This window comes from Dendronephthya gigantea, unplaced genomic scaffold, assembly GCF_004324835.1.
Source record: "Dendronephthya gigantea isolate DGI-Jeju-01 unplaced genomic scaffold, DenGig_1.0 000043F, whole genome shotgun sequence".
Taxonomy (NCBI): Eukaryota; Metazoa; Cnidaria; class Anthozoa; order Malacalcyonacea; family Nephtheidae; genus Dendronephthya; species Dendronephthya gigantea.
Genome location: NW_021163053.1, coordinates 189,911 through 210,045, shown reverse-complemented (window position 1 = coordinate 210,045; position 20,135 = coordinate 189,911). Strand labels below are relative to the sequence as shown.

At 35.5% G+C, this 20,135-nt stretch overlaps 4 protein-coding genes across 5 annotated transcripts; 1 reads left to right on the top strand and 3 right to left on the bottom strand.

Moving 5' to 3' along the window:
• Window positions 1-38: 38 nt before the first annotated feature.
• Window positions 39-3,553, bottom strand: LOC114527132 (uncharacterized protein At4g17910-like). Its single transcript, XM_028548763.1, has 5 exons — window positions 3,357-3,553; window positions 1,859-2,396; window positions 1,428-1,684; window positions 933-1,086; window positions 39-861 (listed from the first exon to the last, which is right to left on the bottom strand). Exons 1-5 carry the CDS (start codon window positions 3,551-3,553, stop codon window positions 334-336), a joined length of 1,674 nt encoding a protein of 557 aa, XP_028404564.1. The 3' UTR covers window positions 39-333.
• Window positions 3,554-4,158: 605 nt separating this feature from the next.
• LOC114527135 (plexin domain-containing protein 2-like) lies at window positions 4,159-8,812 on the bottom strand. 2 transcript variants are annotated; one of them, XM_028548766.1, is made up of 13 exons: window positions 8,449-8,812; window positions 7,862-8,259; window positions 7,256-7,381; window positions 6,964-7,033; window positions 6,745-6,867; window positions 6,617-6,670; window positions 6,461-6,525; window positions 6,205-6,319; window positions 5,868-5,969; window positions 5,327-5,408; window positions 4,991-5,063; window positions 4,757-4,900; window positions 4,159-4,548 (listed from the first exon to the last, which is right to left on the bottom strand). In XM_028548766.1, the coding sequence occupies exons 1-13, from the start codon at window positions 8,507-8,509 to the stop codon at window positions 4,441-4,443; spliced, it is 1,521 nt and encodes a 506-aa protein (XP_028404567.1). In that variant the 5' UTR covers window positions 8,510-8,812; the 3' UTR covers window positions 4,159-4,440. The 2 variants fall into 2 exon arrangements, with proteins under 2 accessions (XP_028404567.1, XP_028404566.1); XM_028548765.1 differs by having other exon boundaries at window positions 8,526-8,812.
• Window positions 8,813-8,890: 78 nt separating this feature from the next.
• On the top strand, window positions 8,891-13,364 carry LOC114527229 (putative deoxyribonuclease TATDN1). Its single transcript, XM_028548877.1, has 13 exons — window positions 8,891-9,086; window positions 9,190-9,210; window positions 9,315-9,359; window positions 9,866-9,915; window positions 10,029-10,092; window positions 10,571-10,717; window positions 11,250-11,292; window positions 11,368-11,453; window positions 11,659-11,699; window positions 11,980-12,056; window positions 12,341-12,411; window positions 12,842-12,974; window positions 13,054-13,364. The coding sequence occupies exons 1-13, from the start codon at window positions 9,035-9,037 to the stop codon at window positions 13,148-13,150; spliced, it is 927 nt and encodes a 308-aa protein (XP_028404678.1). The 5' UTR covers window positions 8,891-9,034; the 3' UTR covers window positions 13,151-13,364.
• Window positions 13,365-13,400: 36 nt separating this feature from the next.
• LOC114527228 (carbonyl reductase [NADPH] 3-like) lies at window positions 13,401-18,543 on the bottom strand. The gene is made up of 10 exons (XM_028548876.1): window positions 18,381-18,543; window positions 18,148-18,229; window positions 15,676-15,857; window positions 15,287-15,577; window positions 14,973-15,085; window positions 14,611-14,736; window positions 14,225-14,271; window positions 14,033-14,127; window positions 13,815-13,863; window positions 13,401-13,738 (listed from the first exon to the last, which is right to left on the bottom strand). Exons 1-10 carry the CDS (start codon window positions 18,432-18,434, stop codon window positions 13,641-13,643), a joined length of 1,137 nt encoding a protein of 378 aa, XP_028404677.1. The 5' UTR covers window positions 18,435-18,543; the 3' UTR covers window positions 13,401-13,640.
• Window positions 18,544-20,135: the final 1,592 nt, after the last annotated feature.

The window sequence follows — 20,135 nt, the reverse complement described above, 5'->3', positions numbered from 1 at the left end:
AGTTCAAACAATATTCTTAACATGATCAAATAGTTTCAAGAAAAACGTTTTTTTGACTGGTGTGTTTTTTTTGAATGATAAATTTTAATGCGAAAAGGGTTCTTAAAGGGGTACTATGGGTACACTACAATAAACGCGCTCGAAGCCAGTTGTTTTGTTTATATATATGCTAACCTATTCGCACAATTTCCGACTGACCATGCCCATGGTTAAGTTGGCGTGTAACCTACATTCGTCGCAACCTGCAGCAGGCACAACTCGTGCTTTGTATGTTTAAATATCCTGTTTCATATAATATTTCTTCAGTATTCGAAGGATAAAGCCGGAAAACGATTAAAGTTTTAATAAAATATTATGTTTGTAAAACACCGTTATCGCTGCATGCAATGTAAGTAGATAAATGTTCATAATAACAAGCGCAATGATTGGTGATGCATGAATTGTCTCTAATGATAAATTCACAATGCCAGTGAGGATATTTGCTAAAAGAAAATACGCTAATAAATTATAATTAACGGCAGAGAGAAGACATGCACAACCAGAGACATTTTTACCAGTTCCAGCTTTTGTAACGGGTAATTCTGTTTTTTCATAAGCGTAATTCACATCAGTGTTTTGGGATGATTCTTCCCCTCCTTTGTGAGATTGTCTTCTATGAGATGAATCCTGAGTTAAATTCTCTATTCTCCAGTTCTGCACGGGTTGCGAACTTTCCGTACTCTGTTCCTGTGGTGCGGTCGACGGCACTGAGCATGACCAGCAACCACCGGAATATCTGAGGAAGGCCTGGGTGGGAACAAAAACAACCACCACGACATCAACCGCAAGGAGGAGGGTCATCAATAGAACATTGTAGCCAACCTAGAACAAGACAAATTAAACTAACTACCTTGAAATCAACACTCAACAATCTTCTTCTACTTCAAACTCACCTGCCATAAAACGAAGGGAAAATTAGCCAGCCTTCTTGATATAATACGTTCAGGGTTGGTTTTATTTCCCCAATACCACAATATAAACCAACACAATAGAGAAACACAGATCAACGATAACAAAAGATTCACTAAAGAATTCGAACAATTGTCTCTAAAATACGGATAAAATTTTACATTTAGTGAATTGTACATGTCGACATTATAAGCAATAAAGACGAACACATGCTGTACGAGGTCGTCTAGTTCAGAAACAGCTTGCTTTGACCGTTTTTTCCACAAGTCATTTTTCTTGGGGAAAATTTGTTATACTGTCTAAATCAAATTAATTAGGATGAAATTAAATGCCGTTTCGCGCAAGGTCACCAGTCAAAAACTGATTTGAAAAACATTGATTCTACTAGGCACAACTATTGACTACAACAGACAAAGGAACTCGTCTGGGATACATAAAACAAGGGGAACTGCTTAATTAATATTAAGTAAACAGCATACTTTCTGTGAAAAATTATTCTCCCGATTGATATTCCAATAAAATAAAGGGAAAGATAACCAAAAGAAGAAGCAATTCCTTCACGGTTAGCATCAATAAAATTCGACCTTGAACCATCACCTTTGCTACCGTTGACAACAAATTCCTCCAAACCATTCACCAAAAAACTCTGATAAATAAGACCTATGAGAAGCCCAATAACCCATGGGTATTTCCCAAGACTTTCTGGTAAAGTCCTAAGAATTATGGTCGAGAAAACCTGAAACATACGATAAAATTTGTCAGATATGGAATTTTAAAATATGCACTTTTTTCCTGTCCTCATTCCAAGAGAATTCAAGGTAGATACTAGATAGGATATACGTAAGTTAGGAAAAGACAGAGACTGACGATACAACAAAGTTTTGAAATACCATATGTCGCATGAACTTACCCTAACGCATGCTAGTGTTAGAAAGAAATTCCAGTGCACACCATATTCACTAACATGTTCTTGATAATCTGTAGTTTTGACAGCAATAAATCGTACTAGACCAAGCGCGAGCAACACTAATACTGCACGAAGTTCTTTTTTGACAGCTTTCACAAAAGACAGAGTAGTGACAGTTCCTCTTGCGTCTTGACAAACGACAGAATTCGCGATGATAAAGGAGCCGACACCAACATCCATTAAACCAGTACCATAGGTTTCCGTTTTAGCAAAACGTCGAGGATAGATGGTAAAATCAACAGCAAGTATTGATATAGCTGTTGCAATGTTCACATATGCCCGGAAATTATAGAGAAATCGTTTCTTTGTATTAAGAATCGGAGCTGGAACAGTCATGTTCTGCTTTGAATTAAAAAAGACAAGTCCTGTGGTCGTCAATAATACCAATATTGTGATGAAGATAAATGCGTAATTAGCCAGAAAGGTGAAGATGAGAAACATGGGTATAATCAAAGTGATAAACTCCACCACAAATATGCCACTGTAAGTGATAAACACACACTAAATTGAACCACTGGAAGTCTGGAAAGTCGATTTAGGCTCCATTTACAATGTACCAGATCTTCTAATCAAGACAACTTAATTTGCTGCCCTTTATGAAGCAACCATTAGTAGCAAATTCTTATTAATCTGATTGATTTGGTATATTAATTCAGGTCTCCAAAATTTAAAATAAAAAAATGTAAAAGGCATCTTAGTAGGTTCGATTCCTAATTTCCTATCAGGGGATGGACAGTTTTCCTCAACACATTTTTCTCAACTGTTCCTCGATTGAATCTGAGCTGCGTACATGTGATTTTGTAGAGCATTTTAATAATATGTTAATACCCAACTTCCCCAAAAGAGTTTGTTCAAAAAGAATTTGTTCTAAAAGAATTTGAATTGTATACATATTAACAGTCACAACATATCTGAATACAAAAATTTAAATAGTCTCACACCATGAAGCAGTCTATTGCAGTAAGTTACAGAAAACACACCCTCTATATTGAACCACGTATCAGACGTTAATGAGATCTAGGATGTATCTATCTCACTCCATTGGAAGTCAAAGGTAATAAACAGCTGTCAACTGACAGCAATCCCTGAGGGGTTTTAGGAATATAGAGAGTTCCTAGTATTTCTAACTGTTGACCATAATAATCCTGTATATTGCACACTGTAAACACTATAGGGCTGTGCAGGCCATGGGCAAGAAGGGCGCATGTACCCACTGGTTTTTATATACCTGAGGAATTCAAACAAAATTTAAATTGAGCACATTTTGAGGGCAGAATTATCCTTATTTTTTTCTACTTTACTGTAATAAAACCATCCCCTAAAACAGGTTTAAAGGAAGCAGTAAGATTATTCTAAGAAATATTAAATTGTAACAATTTGCGTTATAAATAGTACATCTATTACGGTCTATGACTATATTATATTGTAAATTATGAATCACCTTATGGAAAAAATTCCTTCAAGTTTTTGACGATTCCCAGCGAGTAATTGCCATATTAAAGATCTTAGTATTACTGAAAAAGGAGCAACCGAAGTCACAACAGATATCTCTAACGCTGTAGTTCCATTTAAATTACTAATAAAGGATTTCTGAATATCCCGATAACTTTCGGCAGCCATATTGGTATTAGCATACATTATGTATGCGGAATTTTTTTAATTGGTGCCAGTTAAATGGGAATATATATGATGGATGAGAAAGAAAAGATATTAATTACTAAGTATAAAAAAATAAAAATCTATATAAATATTACAAACAACTATTTCACATGCAATCATTCCAACAACAACTGAAGGCCGTCTTAGGTCAATTTATTCATTCCCTTTACTAACCCCATGGACTGATTTGGCGCGAGTCTTTTTGCGTTTTCCGAAATTCTCGCATCTGAACGAGCACATTCAGTTAAAGGAGAACACCTGGAGCCGGTTGTTTAAAAACCGGTTAGCTTAAGCCTGGGTTAAAGCAAATCTTTACACGATTTTTTTATGCAGTCGCATGAATATCTTTTTTCATAATATTTTCTGGACCGAAAGAAGTCTTTTCTGGACCGAAAGAAAGCTTTCTAAAGTTTCAAAACGAACAGTGTCAGTGGTTCAGAAATACATAAACTAAAACACTGGATTAAAATTTAAGCCAGGGTTAGCGCTAACCTAGCTTTGAAGGGAACAACTGGTCCCTGACAATGAACCTTCTTAGTTTTTTTCCATAATGAACATGCTTACAGGTACACATATGTGGCATTAAAGTTTTTAAATTTTATTCAATTAATTATTTGCAATGCTAAGTATGGCATATGTGTATTAAAAACTATATTCATATAATGTATATTCAAAACTTCCTATTAGAGATTAGCGAAGAAATGGCCGTAGATTTGGTAAGTGGAGGACGGTATAATGGTTAGTTATCTAACTATAACCGCCATCTTGTTTCGAACTTATTACAAAGACTAAAAACAACTGCATGTAAGACTAAAAATATAACGTCATTTCTGTACAACTAAAATCCAACGAAATCATCAAGATATTTAAGAATTGCTTTCAAAAGGCATAGTTTTAAAACTGATTCGACCATCTGTTGACGTGCTTCGCGTCTCGCCACTTGAATTGCGACACCACTTTGTTGGGTTGCCATACTGTGATTGTGAAAAATATGCATTAACTCGTAAGGTTTAAACGTAATCAAACATGCGGGTACCGTACTGCTACCAATTCCCAACATTAGAAGAAGTCAATGGCCAGTAGCACGATTACTGACACTGACAGAACTTGCAGGCGAACCATTGCGTTAAATTATAAGAGAGGGGTAAGTGAAACAAGAGAGCATTCCTACTGAGATCTTACCTCGATCAAACAAAGTCCTGATTTAGTTTGAGGGTGAAAGTAAGCGTACACAAACCAAGCAACAATGACCATCACAAGAAGCGGAAGAATGACAATAACGGCAATTTCTCCTCCGCTAAGTTTAGAACTGTCGTCACTAGAGCACTATATATAAAAAAGGTATCCAATATGAATAAGTCATCTCATCGTAAATGTGTGAACTGAATGTACCATTATCGCTATGTTGAAACGTACTGATTCCACACTGTCTTTCGTACAACCAGCGTTTAACCAACTCTGGCGGTGTCTATCAATACCATCTGAGCATCTATATTAGAGAACGTTTTTAAACGATTAGGCTTGCTTTAGATTAATCCGTATTGTTTCTCAATTTTAATCTATTGTCTGTGTCACTGTGATCAATAATTTTTTTGGCTTACTATGAAATATCGTGGAAATAATACAATTTATTTCTGGCCAATGGACAAAAAACCATATAAATTGAACCTATTAAAAAACCCAATACTCAAGTCTGCTTTGGACCCCATTCGATCGCATCAAATCAAATGCGACAATTCCCTGCATTCTCACCTCTTAATCTTGGGACACCATTTGCATTTAAACGCTGTCCGAGTATTGACACAATCGTCACACGAGTTGAACATTACACAGTCTAGCAGAGAGATAATTCATGCTATAACATTGTATTAATTCAATTGTGAAAATGACAGAGAGTTAGTCTTTTCCTTAATAAGCTACATTCAGTTTTATTCCGGTTATACATTGAAAAGGTGTAATGTATCAGTGAAACTGCGAGTGATATATTGCAGGTTGTTACCTGAATACAAATTGCAGCTGTAAGAAATTTCAATAAGCTATCCGCTCAATTTCTTACGTTCGATTATTTTTTAACAATCACAGTCACCACTTATTGAAGATAAGGTGCGTTTGCATGAAATAAAACAGAACAGACACGAAGACCTTTCTGGGATTTTTACTAAGCTCCAAGCAAGAGATGCGAAAACTACTGTATCTGCCTGAGATTTAAAAAGCTTTTTCATAAATTTCCACCTACTGCAATACTCATTTCAAAATGCACACCAAAAACAGGGAATAATATTATTTCACTTACTTGGTACTGGTGTGAGAACAAATGCAGAACCACTTAAAACCTTATTTTTTTCCAGTTGAACTTTATGATACAGATAATAGATGATGAACCGTACTTTTCTATCTAGAAATATAGAATTTAGCACTAAATTGTTTTGAAGAATGCATATGACAGTATATTGTTTGATGTGATTGCTATAATTCAGCATAATTATTCCCTGCAGGTGCAGTCTGATAAAGGAAGTGGGACGTACCTACCAAACTTTAACACAAAGGTGTACAGTTGTGCAGAGACAACAAAATTACACTTTTGTATTAGAAACAACTTTATGTTTAATGAGATGATCTTGTACACTTACATATCTTATTATTGTACCGAACATTGTATCCAATCTTCTCAATTCGATATGTATCTGAAAGACCAACACGTACAAAGAAACCACTTGTGCTTATGCTCTTTACTTGTACAGGAATCTAAATTATTAAAAAATTAATTCCTTCATTAACTTGCCACAACACTACAACTTCAATCCTATTAGTGGTAGAGTTTCACAACATATTTGACTTCCTAAATTTCAGAGAACTTCTTCACATTTGAAGAATAATGCAACTCACCTCTTTATAAGCAAATATTAAACTGCCATTCTTTAAGATAGAGCATTGGAATGAAAATTCTTTGCCTAAAGATAAAAAATAGCTGAGAATGACAAGTTCACAAAATCATTACCAAAAACAATAATCATTACATGCAATATTTGTTTTATATTTGACCTGGAAATTGGTTTTTCAATTGCATGTTTGCCCACTCCACTGTGAATCGATCTCCTATATAATTCAAGCACAAGTCAAAAGTTAAGAAATTTGCCTAACTGTGCACTAACTTGGAATACATTATATACCTGTGTCAATGTAGCGAATAGAAGTCTTATTATGTAAGTCAGCACCGAAGTCCGCCATTAACGGAGCAGCATATTGTGCCGATGCATTAAATACATGTAGTCTCTCTCCAAGAAACAAATAACCTTCAAACAAAATGATAAATTGTTGAAATTATATATTTTAGCATTAATTCAGCATAGAAAGCACATCATCTGGAAGCTAAAGTATAATTTTTATACCTTTATTTGTGATGGTAACATTTCTAATCAGATGTCCATAATATGGGAAATCGAATGATATTCGTAACACCTAATATTTGTTGAAGAAATAATAGAAAAACAGTTTCTAAACTACCAAAGCCACTATAAATAAACTGCCTATATGCATATAGTCATGTATATAACAATTTCCTAACACTTTATATTCCTAAGAACACCAATCTTTTATCTTTCTTCCTATAAGAATTTTTAGAGCTTACTGCAAACAAATTGCAACTAAAACAGATGTATCTTCTCAAATCAATTGACTTACAAATGAGAACTTGATGTTTTCAGAAAGCTCCTTATGCAATATAGTCTTGTTACTATGACCATCTAAATCAAACCACCACTTTTTTCCATTACTATAGTGTTGTGAACGGTAATACTTGTGGTCATCCTACAGTAGGAAAGGATTAAATCTTTTAATTAAGTTTAAGGGCTGATGAAGCCAACAAGACAATTTGAGAAAATATCTATAATTCATTTTAATTCATCACTCTAAATTGTTAGTGAAGGAACTAGACTCTATAGGAACTCCTCTTGCTGCTAAATTGACAGGGATGTACAGTATTGTACCTGGAAAACCAAGGTTGTGGGCAATGGCGTAGCCAGCCTGAAGATTTTGTGCCGCTATGTAAATTTAGAGTTTTTGTAAGTATTTATGTCTTTAGAAATCTATTGTTTTTACAGTCAGTGAACACCAAAATATTAGCACAGCGGGACAAATCGTCAGGCTGGCTACGCTACTGGTTGTGGGTCTGATTCCAACAACAGCGAGATATGTCTTCTACTCAATTGTTTAAATTTTCACTCACATGATAAAATATAAATTCTTATGAATATTTACCAAAATATAGTTATGTTAATGTGTACTCACTTTTTCAATTTTTGTTGGTAATGTAGTTGTTGAGGGTTTCTTTGTTGGTGTTTTTGGCTGGTTCTCTGTATTTGTTGTTTGAGATTGTGTTGTTGAATTGTATGGTTTCTCTGTTGTTACATGACTAGATGGGATTTTTGCAGTAGCTAATGATACAGTCTTGGATACAGAGGTAACTGTCTTATTAGGTTTAACCATGGGAGAACTTAAACTGGTTGAAGCAAGTTTTGGCTGCAATGTAGATTGCTTTTGAGACAAAGGGGTGATTCTTTGTGTTGGTTGTGAAGGACTAATAGTGGATATATTAGGTTGAACTACATCACGCCGGACAATTTCATGTTTTTCTGTTAAATATGCCTTTGGAACTTCTTGAAAATCTTCAATAAGTTCTGAGATTTCTAAGAAGTGAAAGGCAAAAAGAAAAAATTTTAAAAATGGTCCAGATTTAATCAAATATTTGAGAGATTACACAGCCTTCATAAATGCATTGATTTGGTGAGGATTGCGGATATTACTTCATTTTAATGTGACAGTAAATATGTAAAAAATACTTTGCATAAATTGTTATTTAAAGTATAGTCAATCACCGATTATCACCGATATATTTTTCCTAGGAATATTCACATACGACATAAATGCTCCGATCATCAAATAGATCCCTTGCCTTTTATTTCCATCTGATTGCAAAGTGTTATTCCAAACAATATATTAAGCAAAATACACAAACGATATATTTTTAAGTGGAATCCTGCTGCCACACATAACTTTGCCATTTCCTGTTGACTTTTCGTTGACAGAAACGCGTCCAGAAAATTATCCAGTGTAATCAAGCAATATCAAATGATATATGATGTATTAAAAAAGCTACATATTATTGCAATATTAAATATTGGACCGACACTCACATCAAACTGTCACACTTGAAAAAATATATAAAGTGATTTTTTTCATTGATTGCTATTCGGGATGATTCCTCGCGAGACTCTCGCGTGATATCCCCGCGTGATGCGCGCCCTAAGAATAGAAACAATAGATTTAGATTGAATAGAATCATAGTCTGAACTGACTTCTATCATTGGATAGAATTCATAGAAACCACAGTTAATGATTTAAGTATATTACTGGCTGCATGCAAAGTACAATGTGGCAGTGAATGTGCCCTGTTAAATCAAGATGGCTGCTAGTCATAGTGAGAAATTTTTAGCTGCTGGTTTGAAGATGATTGGTAAATATTACAATAGCTAGATCTCATAATATTTGGGGCAAAGACATTTTTTTAGAAATATTTTGCAATTATCAGACAATAGTAAAAATTTTTCTTTTTATAGATATTGGGGCTAATTTAAATGGTAAGAAACTATTTATATCATAATTACTACACAATAATATGTCGTATTTTTTAAATCGATTGTTTTCATGGTCAGTTAAATGTGTCACCATGTCTTTTTTTAAGATTTAATGTTTAGAGGAATTTATCATGGCAAGCAACATCATCCTGGTTAGAGTCTAAAATGATAATTAAATTTGTAAAATTTTATAGCTATATGCATGGTTACTAGCTGGTATCAGGTATCTTTTGCAGTAGCCTTTGTATAAGAACAATACAAGCTAGTATTTTGACTTTTGAGTTCACATGGCAAATAATAATATCAAAGATGATAAAGGTTGCCAAATTAATGCTCACCGACAGATAAGATTTAAAATTCAAAAAAATCAAACATGTCTAAACAACTTGAGGCACCCAAACTACTTTGCCCAAAATAGTGCAATGCACCATAGGAAATCAGCAAGGTAAAATAGAGATGGCTCAATGTCCAGCATATTGTTTTTAAATAGAGGCTTTTAAAATCTCTACTTTAGCAACTGAAATCACTGAAGTGACTTTGAAAATTAAATTCCTGCTTTGTGGTCTCTAAGATGTTCTTGTCATTACTCAACAAAATCATTAATTGTCTCAATCCACAATGATAATCAAGTACATACAAGTCTTCTCCATGTTTTTAGACGATTTAGCATCAGTTTTGAAAAGAGCAGTTGATATTGGTGTTAATAAGGTATATGTACAGGACAACAGTGCAAAAATGTGGTAAATGTAAGTTGTTGTCAGCTATTTAGAGCATATGTGTTTTGTAAAACATTTGTATGACAATATATTCTATTTCTTCAGATGATTGTGACCTGTGGTTGTTTAGATGATATAAAAAAAGGTCTTGAAATCAGTAAAACAAGAGGTAATTTTTTATGCATTTACTACAGGAATGCCTTAATTGTTGTTAGTCATATTTTTTGTAGTTGCAATTCAACAAGCATTAGTTGAATAATTAGACCAATAGAAAATCTACTTAAGTGGGCAATATCCTGGACAAACAGTGAGTCTCTATTTAGAAAACAATGGTTTCATCAGTGTTTTCTCTTAATCTCTGCAAGTACAGCATACAATAGATAAACGCACAAATTCATATCCCTCGTTGATGTGACCATGGTTTAATAGTCACTGGGAGCAGCCAGGACACAGACTCCGTCGTTTCATGGTAATTTGTACCTACATGGCCCTTGTGATCGTAATTCGCCCTTGCATGCATGTTTATATCCCACTGTTACTATTGTTCATCCTATACTGTAGTCAGCCCTGTTGCAATCAGAGAAGCAATCCTGCAAGGGAAGTCTCTGTTGGTTGTAATGGACATCCTGTCTTCGAATATTATCCAGATGATTTGTACTGCACTGTTGGTTGTCATCCCACTCGATGTGATGAGTTTGAGAAAGAAGGAGATCCAGATGTTTATTTCAATCGTCTACTTGAAATAATTCAAAATCATAATAAAAAAGTTGTGGCTGTTGGCGAGTGTGGACTAGGTTTGTTGAAAATATAGTCATTTTAATCATGGATATCATGTACACTACAAATACAATAGAAACAGAATGCCAGTTTTTTTAACAGAAAAATCCCAACTTATCAACTGCAAAGTTTCTTGTAATGTATGGTCTGTAATACACACAAAATGCACATTTACTCTGGAATGAAGTAATTTTCTGTTTACTTGGTTCAAATTGATGTGCTAAACAAAAATGCGATGTATTATATTCACTTTACTAAAAAAAATTGTAGAGTGCGATATTTACTAACTTGCATACATTTAGTTAAGCTAATGACAAAATATCGTGATTAGATATATAATTCATAAGTCCAAATGACCAGGGTAGCCAGGGTAGTGTACCAAGCATGCAGCCAGAATTTACCAAGCATGCATGCAGCATGCAATTTTGTTTCCTGATTTTTCTCCTTGTTTTATGAATTACCTTATTTATCCTTGTGTACTTACCGTTTTGCCAGGTTCCCCTTGTACAAATATAATTACTAGTAAAACACGCTACATTTGGTTTTCAGATTACGATCGCTTGCATTTTTGTTCCAAAGAAACTCAGTTAAAGTAAGAAAAAAGCTCTACAAAATTCCCAGACATGCATATTTCCATGTTTCCTAAATCAGACGTTTCACTTTACAGGTATTTTGAAAAGCAAATTGACTTGGCAGAAGAAACGAAGTTGCCAATGTTTCTTCATATGCGTAACGCTCATACAGATTTTTCTGGCAAGTATATCAGAATTCTGGCCAAAATGCTTAAGTTATAATGAACTAAATGCTTGTACGTTTTGTGATGTGAGAAGTGGACAATCAGCCGTTTGTATTGCGACTCTCTGATGACTTCCCCGTCAGATATCGTCGCTACAAGTCAACGGCTACTTGCATCTATGGAGATACTGTTACGCTGATATTCCTTTCCCCCTATTTTTAGACATAATAAAACGAAACCGGGATAGGATTAGCTCTGGCGTTGTAAGTTAAAATCAAGCGTGCAAGCTAGCTCATTTGTCAAAAAATTTCTTTCCTATTTCTCTTTGCAATAGAAAGTGGTTTCCTTAGACTGATTGTTACACTTGTTTTTTCCTATCAATAAAAATGCATGCCTCATTTTAAGTCTTGCATAAACCTGTTTTGAAACTCATATTAGGTGATTATAATGTATACATTATAGTTATACAATATTATTCGTATTCTGTACGACTGTTTGTATAAGTACTAACTTTATTATGATTCGTCCTAAACTTTGTAATAGGCTCATTGTTTTACTGGCAATAAAGAAGAGGCACACTCTATTATTGACCAAGGACTATATATTGGTTTAACCGGATGGTAGGTCTTGTATTATATTATAGTAAAATGTGGTTGAATGAGCTGCCTTAAATAGGCAAAACAATTCTTAACGTTTCGAGGTAGGTAATAGCCTTCATCAGACTGGGTAAGGAAAGGAAACCATAGAAAAATGAGAACAATATATTGTATAGAAGGGCCACGTACTCAACGGTAGGAAACGCGCTCGTTTCTTTATGCAAAAATATGCAATAAACTGGCCGGAGTAAAGGCGGAGCAATAAGTTGCAAGGAAAGTTGCATAGTTTTTTACATCACTTTTTGCAGCTCATTTAAAACAGAGGAGAATGTTGAAGTTGCGAAATCAATTCCAGTTGAAAATCTCATGATCGAGACAGGTACATGCAGCAGTTTGGGACCGTTTTAAGCTCCTTTGTGGCGTACCATTTTTAATGCTCCATTTTTTGGGGAGGGCTAAAATTATCCATTAACGTTTGTGGGAGGCGTGAACGAATACACTATGCTTATAAGTTTATCTATACCAAACTTCCGACAGAGTTCTTCGTGTCCCCCGTAGACCCCCAGGGTCACATGAGGTACCGAGGCAACCGTGTGTGTCTACGGAAAAATGCACTGACCTTCAAATTTTCTTGTGTTACCATCAAGTTATATGTGTTTGGAACTTGGAATCTACTGTAGATTTCCCCCCACTTTAGCGACTGCTTGTGTCTGCAACAGTCTTCAATTAGTACGCTATCTTAAGAATCATTCATATCTCTAGCCTATATTGTCGCATATTAAAGTAATGAATATATTTTTAACTGATAGATGCACCGTGGTGTGAGATCAGACCTACACACGCCGGATTTAAGTACATCAAGACGAGGTTTGATACGAAGAAAAAAGAGAAATGGCAAGAGGGATTTTGTGTGAAGAGCAGAAATGAACCAGCAAATCTAATGTACAGTGTATAGCAAAGATTTATAGCCATATGCACATAGATAAATGATCGTATTTCAGTTATTTGTTTTATTTTTTAGACAAGTTTTAGAAGTTCTCGCTGCAATCAAGGAACAAGAAGTTTCTGAACTTGCTGAAATTGTTTATCAGAACACAACAAATGTATTTTTTAAATAACAGTTATCAAAATGATTGATAGGTGTCATCATATGAGACACGCTAATTTATCATAAATTTTATGTCGCGTAAATCTACCCTCGCCTGCTGAACTGTTATTTCTGTAAGCTGAATTCCATTGCCGTCTGTACATGGTAATTGTCAAAGATACAAAGCTGGCAATATGTGTTTTGTCCATCACAAATATCCGACCGCAATTTATTCTAATTTTGAGCCGAACCAGTGAACTACTTTGTCTTTGTGATGGGAAACATAATCTATACAAAAGGATTTTATTTTCAAGATGCTATACATAATAGATATAATACAGCTGAAAGTGATATCACGATTTTGCCTTAGGGCTGTCAAACATTACACTTGTTCATACAAATCATTTTTACACCGCCTAGTTTAGTATAATGAATAATGGTAGTAATAATCCCGCCTCGATCTCTCGATGTAATCTACCTGGCAACGCTACCTAAATCAACACAATCATCAGTTAATAATTTTATTCCCATTCCATTATTTTCTGGTCTTTAAAGATCTTGCCATGCAAATTTTTCTCGCCTTTTGCCAGAACAGCCAAATAAAAAGGAGTCTCTGCACCTGTAATTGTAGGATAACAATTGTTTTTATCCACCCAGAAGAATTCGAGCTTTTGTACACGATAGAATGCGCTTACCTTGGTCAGCAGTGAGTGGAGTGGAATCCTCCGAGAGGTCTGGGCAACACTAAAAAATTCAGGATTTTTATGTGTGATATTTAACGAGATATAGTGGACTCTGAAAGGCCCCATTTTAAGATTGTAACTAACCTTTGAAATATTGCATTAGATTATTTAGATATATATTTGTAAAAATGTTTTAAAAGTCAGTTGTCGTCTGTTCTCATCGTACGTACCGAAGTAATAAGAATGTCCTTTCTTTCGTCATATTTGTGATCTCGGGCCAAAATTCTTGTCATCAAATTGATTGCTAACTTTGAAAGTATCCACACTGCAAACAGGAATACAGAGTTTTAGCGCTATGTTGTCAACAGTGAGGGAATGATGATTAAAAGACAAACTTTATCAAAACTTTGTCAAAATCTCACCGTTTGAGGGCCACCCCTTTTCCTCGACTTTGTCATGCTTCACGTCACTATAATACAGTTGCATGACATATTTAAAGAACTTCAGATAATTACATAACTACAGTCATGCGTGTTTTATTGTTGGTATTGTAGCAATCTCATTCTGACGTATACAATCGTATACATAAAAAATACTCATTGGTCTTTGGCGCAGCATAATAGGAACTATAAGCTGTAGTTTTTACGTCACATTTTAGTCTCGTCGAATGCAATTCGAACAATAGATAATGAGATCATAATTAAGCTTAATTAGGTTTATCATCTTATCTATTTTAACTTGCATTAATTCGACGCGACGAAATGCGACGTGTGATATCCGAAACATGTGCAGTCATTAGCTAGCTTACACGATATAGGTTTGCAAAATATCCATCAGTTCACTTTCCATTAAATATGTGTTTGCAAATTTCTCTCTAAGTTCATCATTTGATATTGAGGATAAAACTCCAAGACTGGACGAGATATTTATTATCCTAAATGCAATAAGATTAAAAAACTTTTGATTTACTGATAGGGGCCAGTCGGAGCAACGGCGTGGGGAGGGGAAGGAGGCAATATCCCTTTCTAGAGAGACAATTTTTAAGAACAAGGGTTTGCGTAAGATCGCGTTGTATTGGCCAGAAGAGGACACTGAATCTCCGATAAAAGTCTTTATATACCTGACAGCGTGTAACATGACAGTCGTAAAGTATTTGGATCGACGTCATACCTTCCGTGTTGTCGAAACAACGGTAGAAGACAATGGATAACATTTAAAGTTCCAATAACGTTCGTCTTCAGAGTTGTTTCAGCAAGTTCGACACGAGGATCTACCTCAACTTTCTAGAAAAACGATGTCATAAACTTTTTGGAAATTATGTTGCTATCATGCACTAAGGAAAGATAAAGTTTTAAACATTGTCCTTTTAGCTGGAAACCACGCCAATGATTCTTGAGCTAATTTACTACAAAAACAACTCGACAGAGTCAATAAAATTAATCTATATGCTCTGACTTTCGGTAAAACATCAAATAATTTCTTACCGGTACCCAGAACTCTTCTGACGGATGGCTCTCAATTTTATGTTTGCGATAACTTTCAGCCAAAAGACGACGTTCCTCCGCTATCTTTTCTTCTGGACTTAGTACTTTCTTTTCTTCAACTCCTACTTTAACTTCTATCTTAATTCCAACTTCTTTCTTTTCATTATTTTGTTTTTCTTCAGAACCTTCAGGTTTCTTCTCAACGTTTTCCGCACCTCCGCGATCTTGTGCTTCGCCATCGTGCTCTTCATGTTCAACGTCATCTTCATCACTCTCTTCTCCCTTGGCCGTCTTCAGGTTTTAAAAATTGAAAACATAGCTCAGTGTATACCATATAAAGGAATTTTGACGATGCGCGCCATGTTGTGTGAAGACATCTTCAACTTTACCTTGTGAGGTACTGAAGCATAATTAATCAGTACATCAATCCCACCATACGTTTTCTGAAGGTGCTGTCGAAACTCCATAATCTGTTCCTTGTCAGTAATATCCAGTTGGTAAAACTTTGGTGCGTGTAGTCCTGCTTTCTTGAGATGTTCACATGCAGCCAAACCTTTATCCTCGTGACGAGCTAGATGAAGAGCAACGAGATATCAACATAACTATAAAAAGTTCAATTTTCTTTGAATACGCATTCTGCATTCTTCTGCATGACAGCTGTGAAATTGCCATTTTGAGGCTTAAACTCGTTTTTGCCGTGTGCAAGCTTCAAATCTTTTGTGCAAGACATATTTTGTGTTTCTAAATCTTTTTCGCACCAAGTTTGAAGTAGGAGGAACCGAGGAAAAAACTTAAAGGACAAGAGAAAATACACAAAGTCTCATCACTTTTGCATTTGAAACAAAGAGTCAAAGACAAAGGCATATATCTTTGTCCTGTTTCCGATTGCAACGCTTGCAAACTAAATGTGATTTCGCGGTCAAAGGTCACGTGACGCGCATGCGTGAGCTATACGTAATTTGTGTACCAAGGAGTGCAAATACGCACTATCAAACTGGACACAACTGAATTCCTCCGGGTTTATTTTCGAGAGACAGTGAATTTTGTCTTTTTATAAGTATGCGTATATATGGTCAAAAAAAAAATCCAATCAGGATGAGATTTTTATCCGGCTCGGAAATCACGTTGGAAGTAATTGGGCCTATTTCAACCAAAAGATGCATGGGACTCTACAGTCTTATTTCTGTTGAGAATTTAGACGGAGGCTAATATGGAAGTAAGCAAACTGAGCTTTAAACCAGCAACAGCAGAACTGGGACAGTATGACATTTCTAGTTTTTGCCTTTTGACCCGGGATAATCAAAACGTAATGCGTGGGTAAACGAGATCCACACTCTACGAGTGTGCGGTAAAAAAAATTCAGAACAATTGAAATATCGCTTACAGGTTGTATTCTTAAGTTGTATGTTTAATTATCTAAGCGGAATATAAAACTCAACGAGTGATTAATATATAAAACACACACATACAAAAGGATCTAATTAGCTGTGTTATCAAACAAAAGCCCTGCGAGCTTCATTGATGGAAATCTGCTTAATTCAACTTCTTTTCCATAAAAAAAAATTTGATTTTTTTTTCATTAACAGGCAGAAAGATGTGTATGTGGTTAAAAACAGTAGGATAGAGGTGATTTAAGCAAGTCCTATTGATAGGTTAAGAAACAGCACGATGTCATCTGACCAACATGGTTTGTTTTGATGAACAGTGAGATTATTACAAATATAAACAATTGAGTTTTATTTGAGTAGTGGCGGCAAAATTGTAATGACAATGTTATTTACACGAGTTGAAAGCTTTATACATATTTTCTTAACATAAACAGTCAAAACGTACTCTTATGTGTTAAATTTTACAATTTCAGGTCGGGGGAGGATGAAATGTCGTTGTCTTTGCTGAAGATGACAATTACTTGTCTCTATTCTACATGCAGTTGAGCGATAATATTCAGAAACTGCATGGTATCATCGGAATGTTGCAAACCCTGAATGGCGGTTAGATTGCTGCGTGTGTTTCACGAATACGACTATTATGAAATTCTTAAACGTCTCGTGTTACGTGTAAGCCAAGACGAAATGTGTAAAGATGGTAACATGTTTCTCATACGGACATACAAAGACACCATTGGTAGTATGTGAAAGGAATAAATATCTAAACCGACACGCCTCGAGTCACCCCTTTACCTATTCACTATTGTCTCTGCATTACACTATCGTTATTCAGATAGATATAATTGTAGTTTCAAGAAATGCTAACACTCCAATATAAAGAAACTGTGAATATTCTGTTGCGGTTATTGGAACCAAGCCGTATTTTACATTGCTATGTTACAACTTGGGTTGTGTTAACATTAAACATGCAGCGTAGATAGCGTACGCAACACAGTTTGTTCTCATTCAAGTGATTCAACTGAAAGACACCCTGCAACGACACTGGAACTATCTCTGCTGTGAGCTCCATATAATTACAAGCGTCTGCATGTTCACCCAAAACACTGATCGAGCAAAAACAACAACGATATCTAACTATTCAACTCCAACTCACAAAAGTTTCTAAATACATTTTTAACTTTGTTTTAATATGACTCACGAATTACAAAGCGTTTTGCATAGCTATCTGTCATCGGAAATTTACCAAATAAATTCAAAGTTTAGCATTGTGCGCGCTGTGTTAAAAGACGACAGCTTTGGTTGTATCAAACGAGATACCGTTTCAAACACAGGTTTCCAAACTGCACACCAAATGTGAGCTAAGCTCCAGTATTATGGCAGATGGCCTAGTATGTATTTCATGAAATTACCATATTGTTGACGTGAGCAATTTACACATAGAAATCAATTAACAATTTCTTAAACTCTACTAACCTGTCAAATAGACAACGCCACGAAATTTCTTCAGCAGCTTTTTGACGACAGAATACCCAACACCTTTGTTTCCTCCGGTTACCTAAAAAGATATAACACCTTTACATTGAACGCAACGACATACAGTCAAGACCAATCATCATTTACACTAATTGCTATAAACCATGCGCTAAATGCTTTTTGCCTCCTTTAACGACACAGAAATGTACAAAGAGTGAAAAATTTGTTTTTACCACTGCGACTCGACTTCGGTTCGTTGGATGAAACGGTTGAAATCCGTGCGACATGATGAATACGCGAGACAGAAATATAGCGGTTCAGATAAACCAGCAGAATAGTTTGCAGTGAGAGTTACCTTTTGACCCCCTTTGTCAATGTTTATCTCCTATTTATGTCTCCTACTTATCATACTTGGCTGCATCGTTGTCCGTGCGCATACGCATCTCAGCATGGACGTGAACTGCATGTGAGAACGCATGCACGCAAAGCCGGGACGGCCCCGTTTTTGAACCTGTGAAATGCTCCATAGCACGTTGAATAGCCATACCAACTATATACACTGCTTTATACCTCCGAACTATATACGACTGGATATGTTCGAATGAAATTCTTATTGTCGTAAAATTTTGTGCACATTTTGATAAAAATACAGGCGGGAATGCGGGATGCAGTAAAAAAGGCTTATCTGATATATACTATAATAGTTTGATATATACGTGTATATAATTCTCAGAGATTTTCTTTCCAGAGTATGTCATCATCATTTTTTATATGAATACCATGATTAACTGACTTTACCTCAACGGGATGTACACTGGACCAAAAAAGGAAATATTCAACACGTTTGTGTACTGTACACAGAGTCACAGACGTATTGAATATTTCCTTTTTTGGACTTTAAATTGTAGCTTGTCGAAAATGTTTTGCTGAAAATGTTATGTAAGAGCGCTATCTTGAGGCTAGGTTATACACAAGTATAATGAATTATTTAACACAATGTAAAAAAGTTGGTGGTAAAACAGGGCGGGTTGCTGACTTGTGTCGGCATCTCGAGTGTTGCTTAATTAAAAAGACAGTTTTACAATGATTTATTCCAGCGCATGGTGACCATGTTGCATGCCTAGGGAGATTCAAATCCGAAAGAAACTAGGCCGAACAGAATCAACAGATTGTCCTTGATTAGTTGATTTTTCGGACTGTAAAGTCTATAATAATTAATATTGATGGAAAAGTATAAGCACGTGACTGGCTTAAACATGTTCGCCTTATCGATATTTATTGATAAGACATTCCATTTCTTTTTAGCAATAAATCCAATAATCAGGGCTCAGCAATAATCATGGCAATATACCGTCATCTTGTCAGAATATGCTTGGGCGTCACAACCAGCTAGGTACATTTTTTTATAGTATTATAGCGTTTTCCATGTCTTGTAAGGATGCTAAATTCTATTTCGTTTCGAAATTGTCTTAAATTTCCGCATAGCCACAGGCTACGTAGAACATTTCATTGGTATGAAAATATATTATGATGAGGTGCTCAAATTTTTTCCTCGTTGCGAAGTCATTTTATCAGATCCAATTATCAAACAAGATGACGGACAGCTCACTTATTGCAGTCGAAAATATTCCAAGAACAAAACAAAATATGAAAAACGGAAATCAATGTCGAATATATAGTCAGTGGCGGAGCCAGGTTAAAATATGAATGGGGGGGGGAATTGGGTCGATCGAATATCGCATAAAACTATATAAACTACTTGCGAAACATGAAAATATCTGGAGGCAGACAAAACTGCCCCCCTCTTGCGCCGCCACTGTATATAGTTTTACTGTAACAGCTCCTTTAGATTGGAAAAACTCGCGCTCGCCTTTACGCGTTGTGGTCTTTTGCTGGTCTTTTCCTATTCTGTTGCCTCACTGCCCTCACACCGTTCACCGATCTCTTCCAACGCCCGTGTCGTGGTACCCTTACATGAAGTTTCTCGA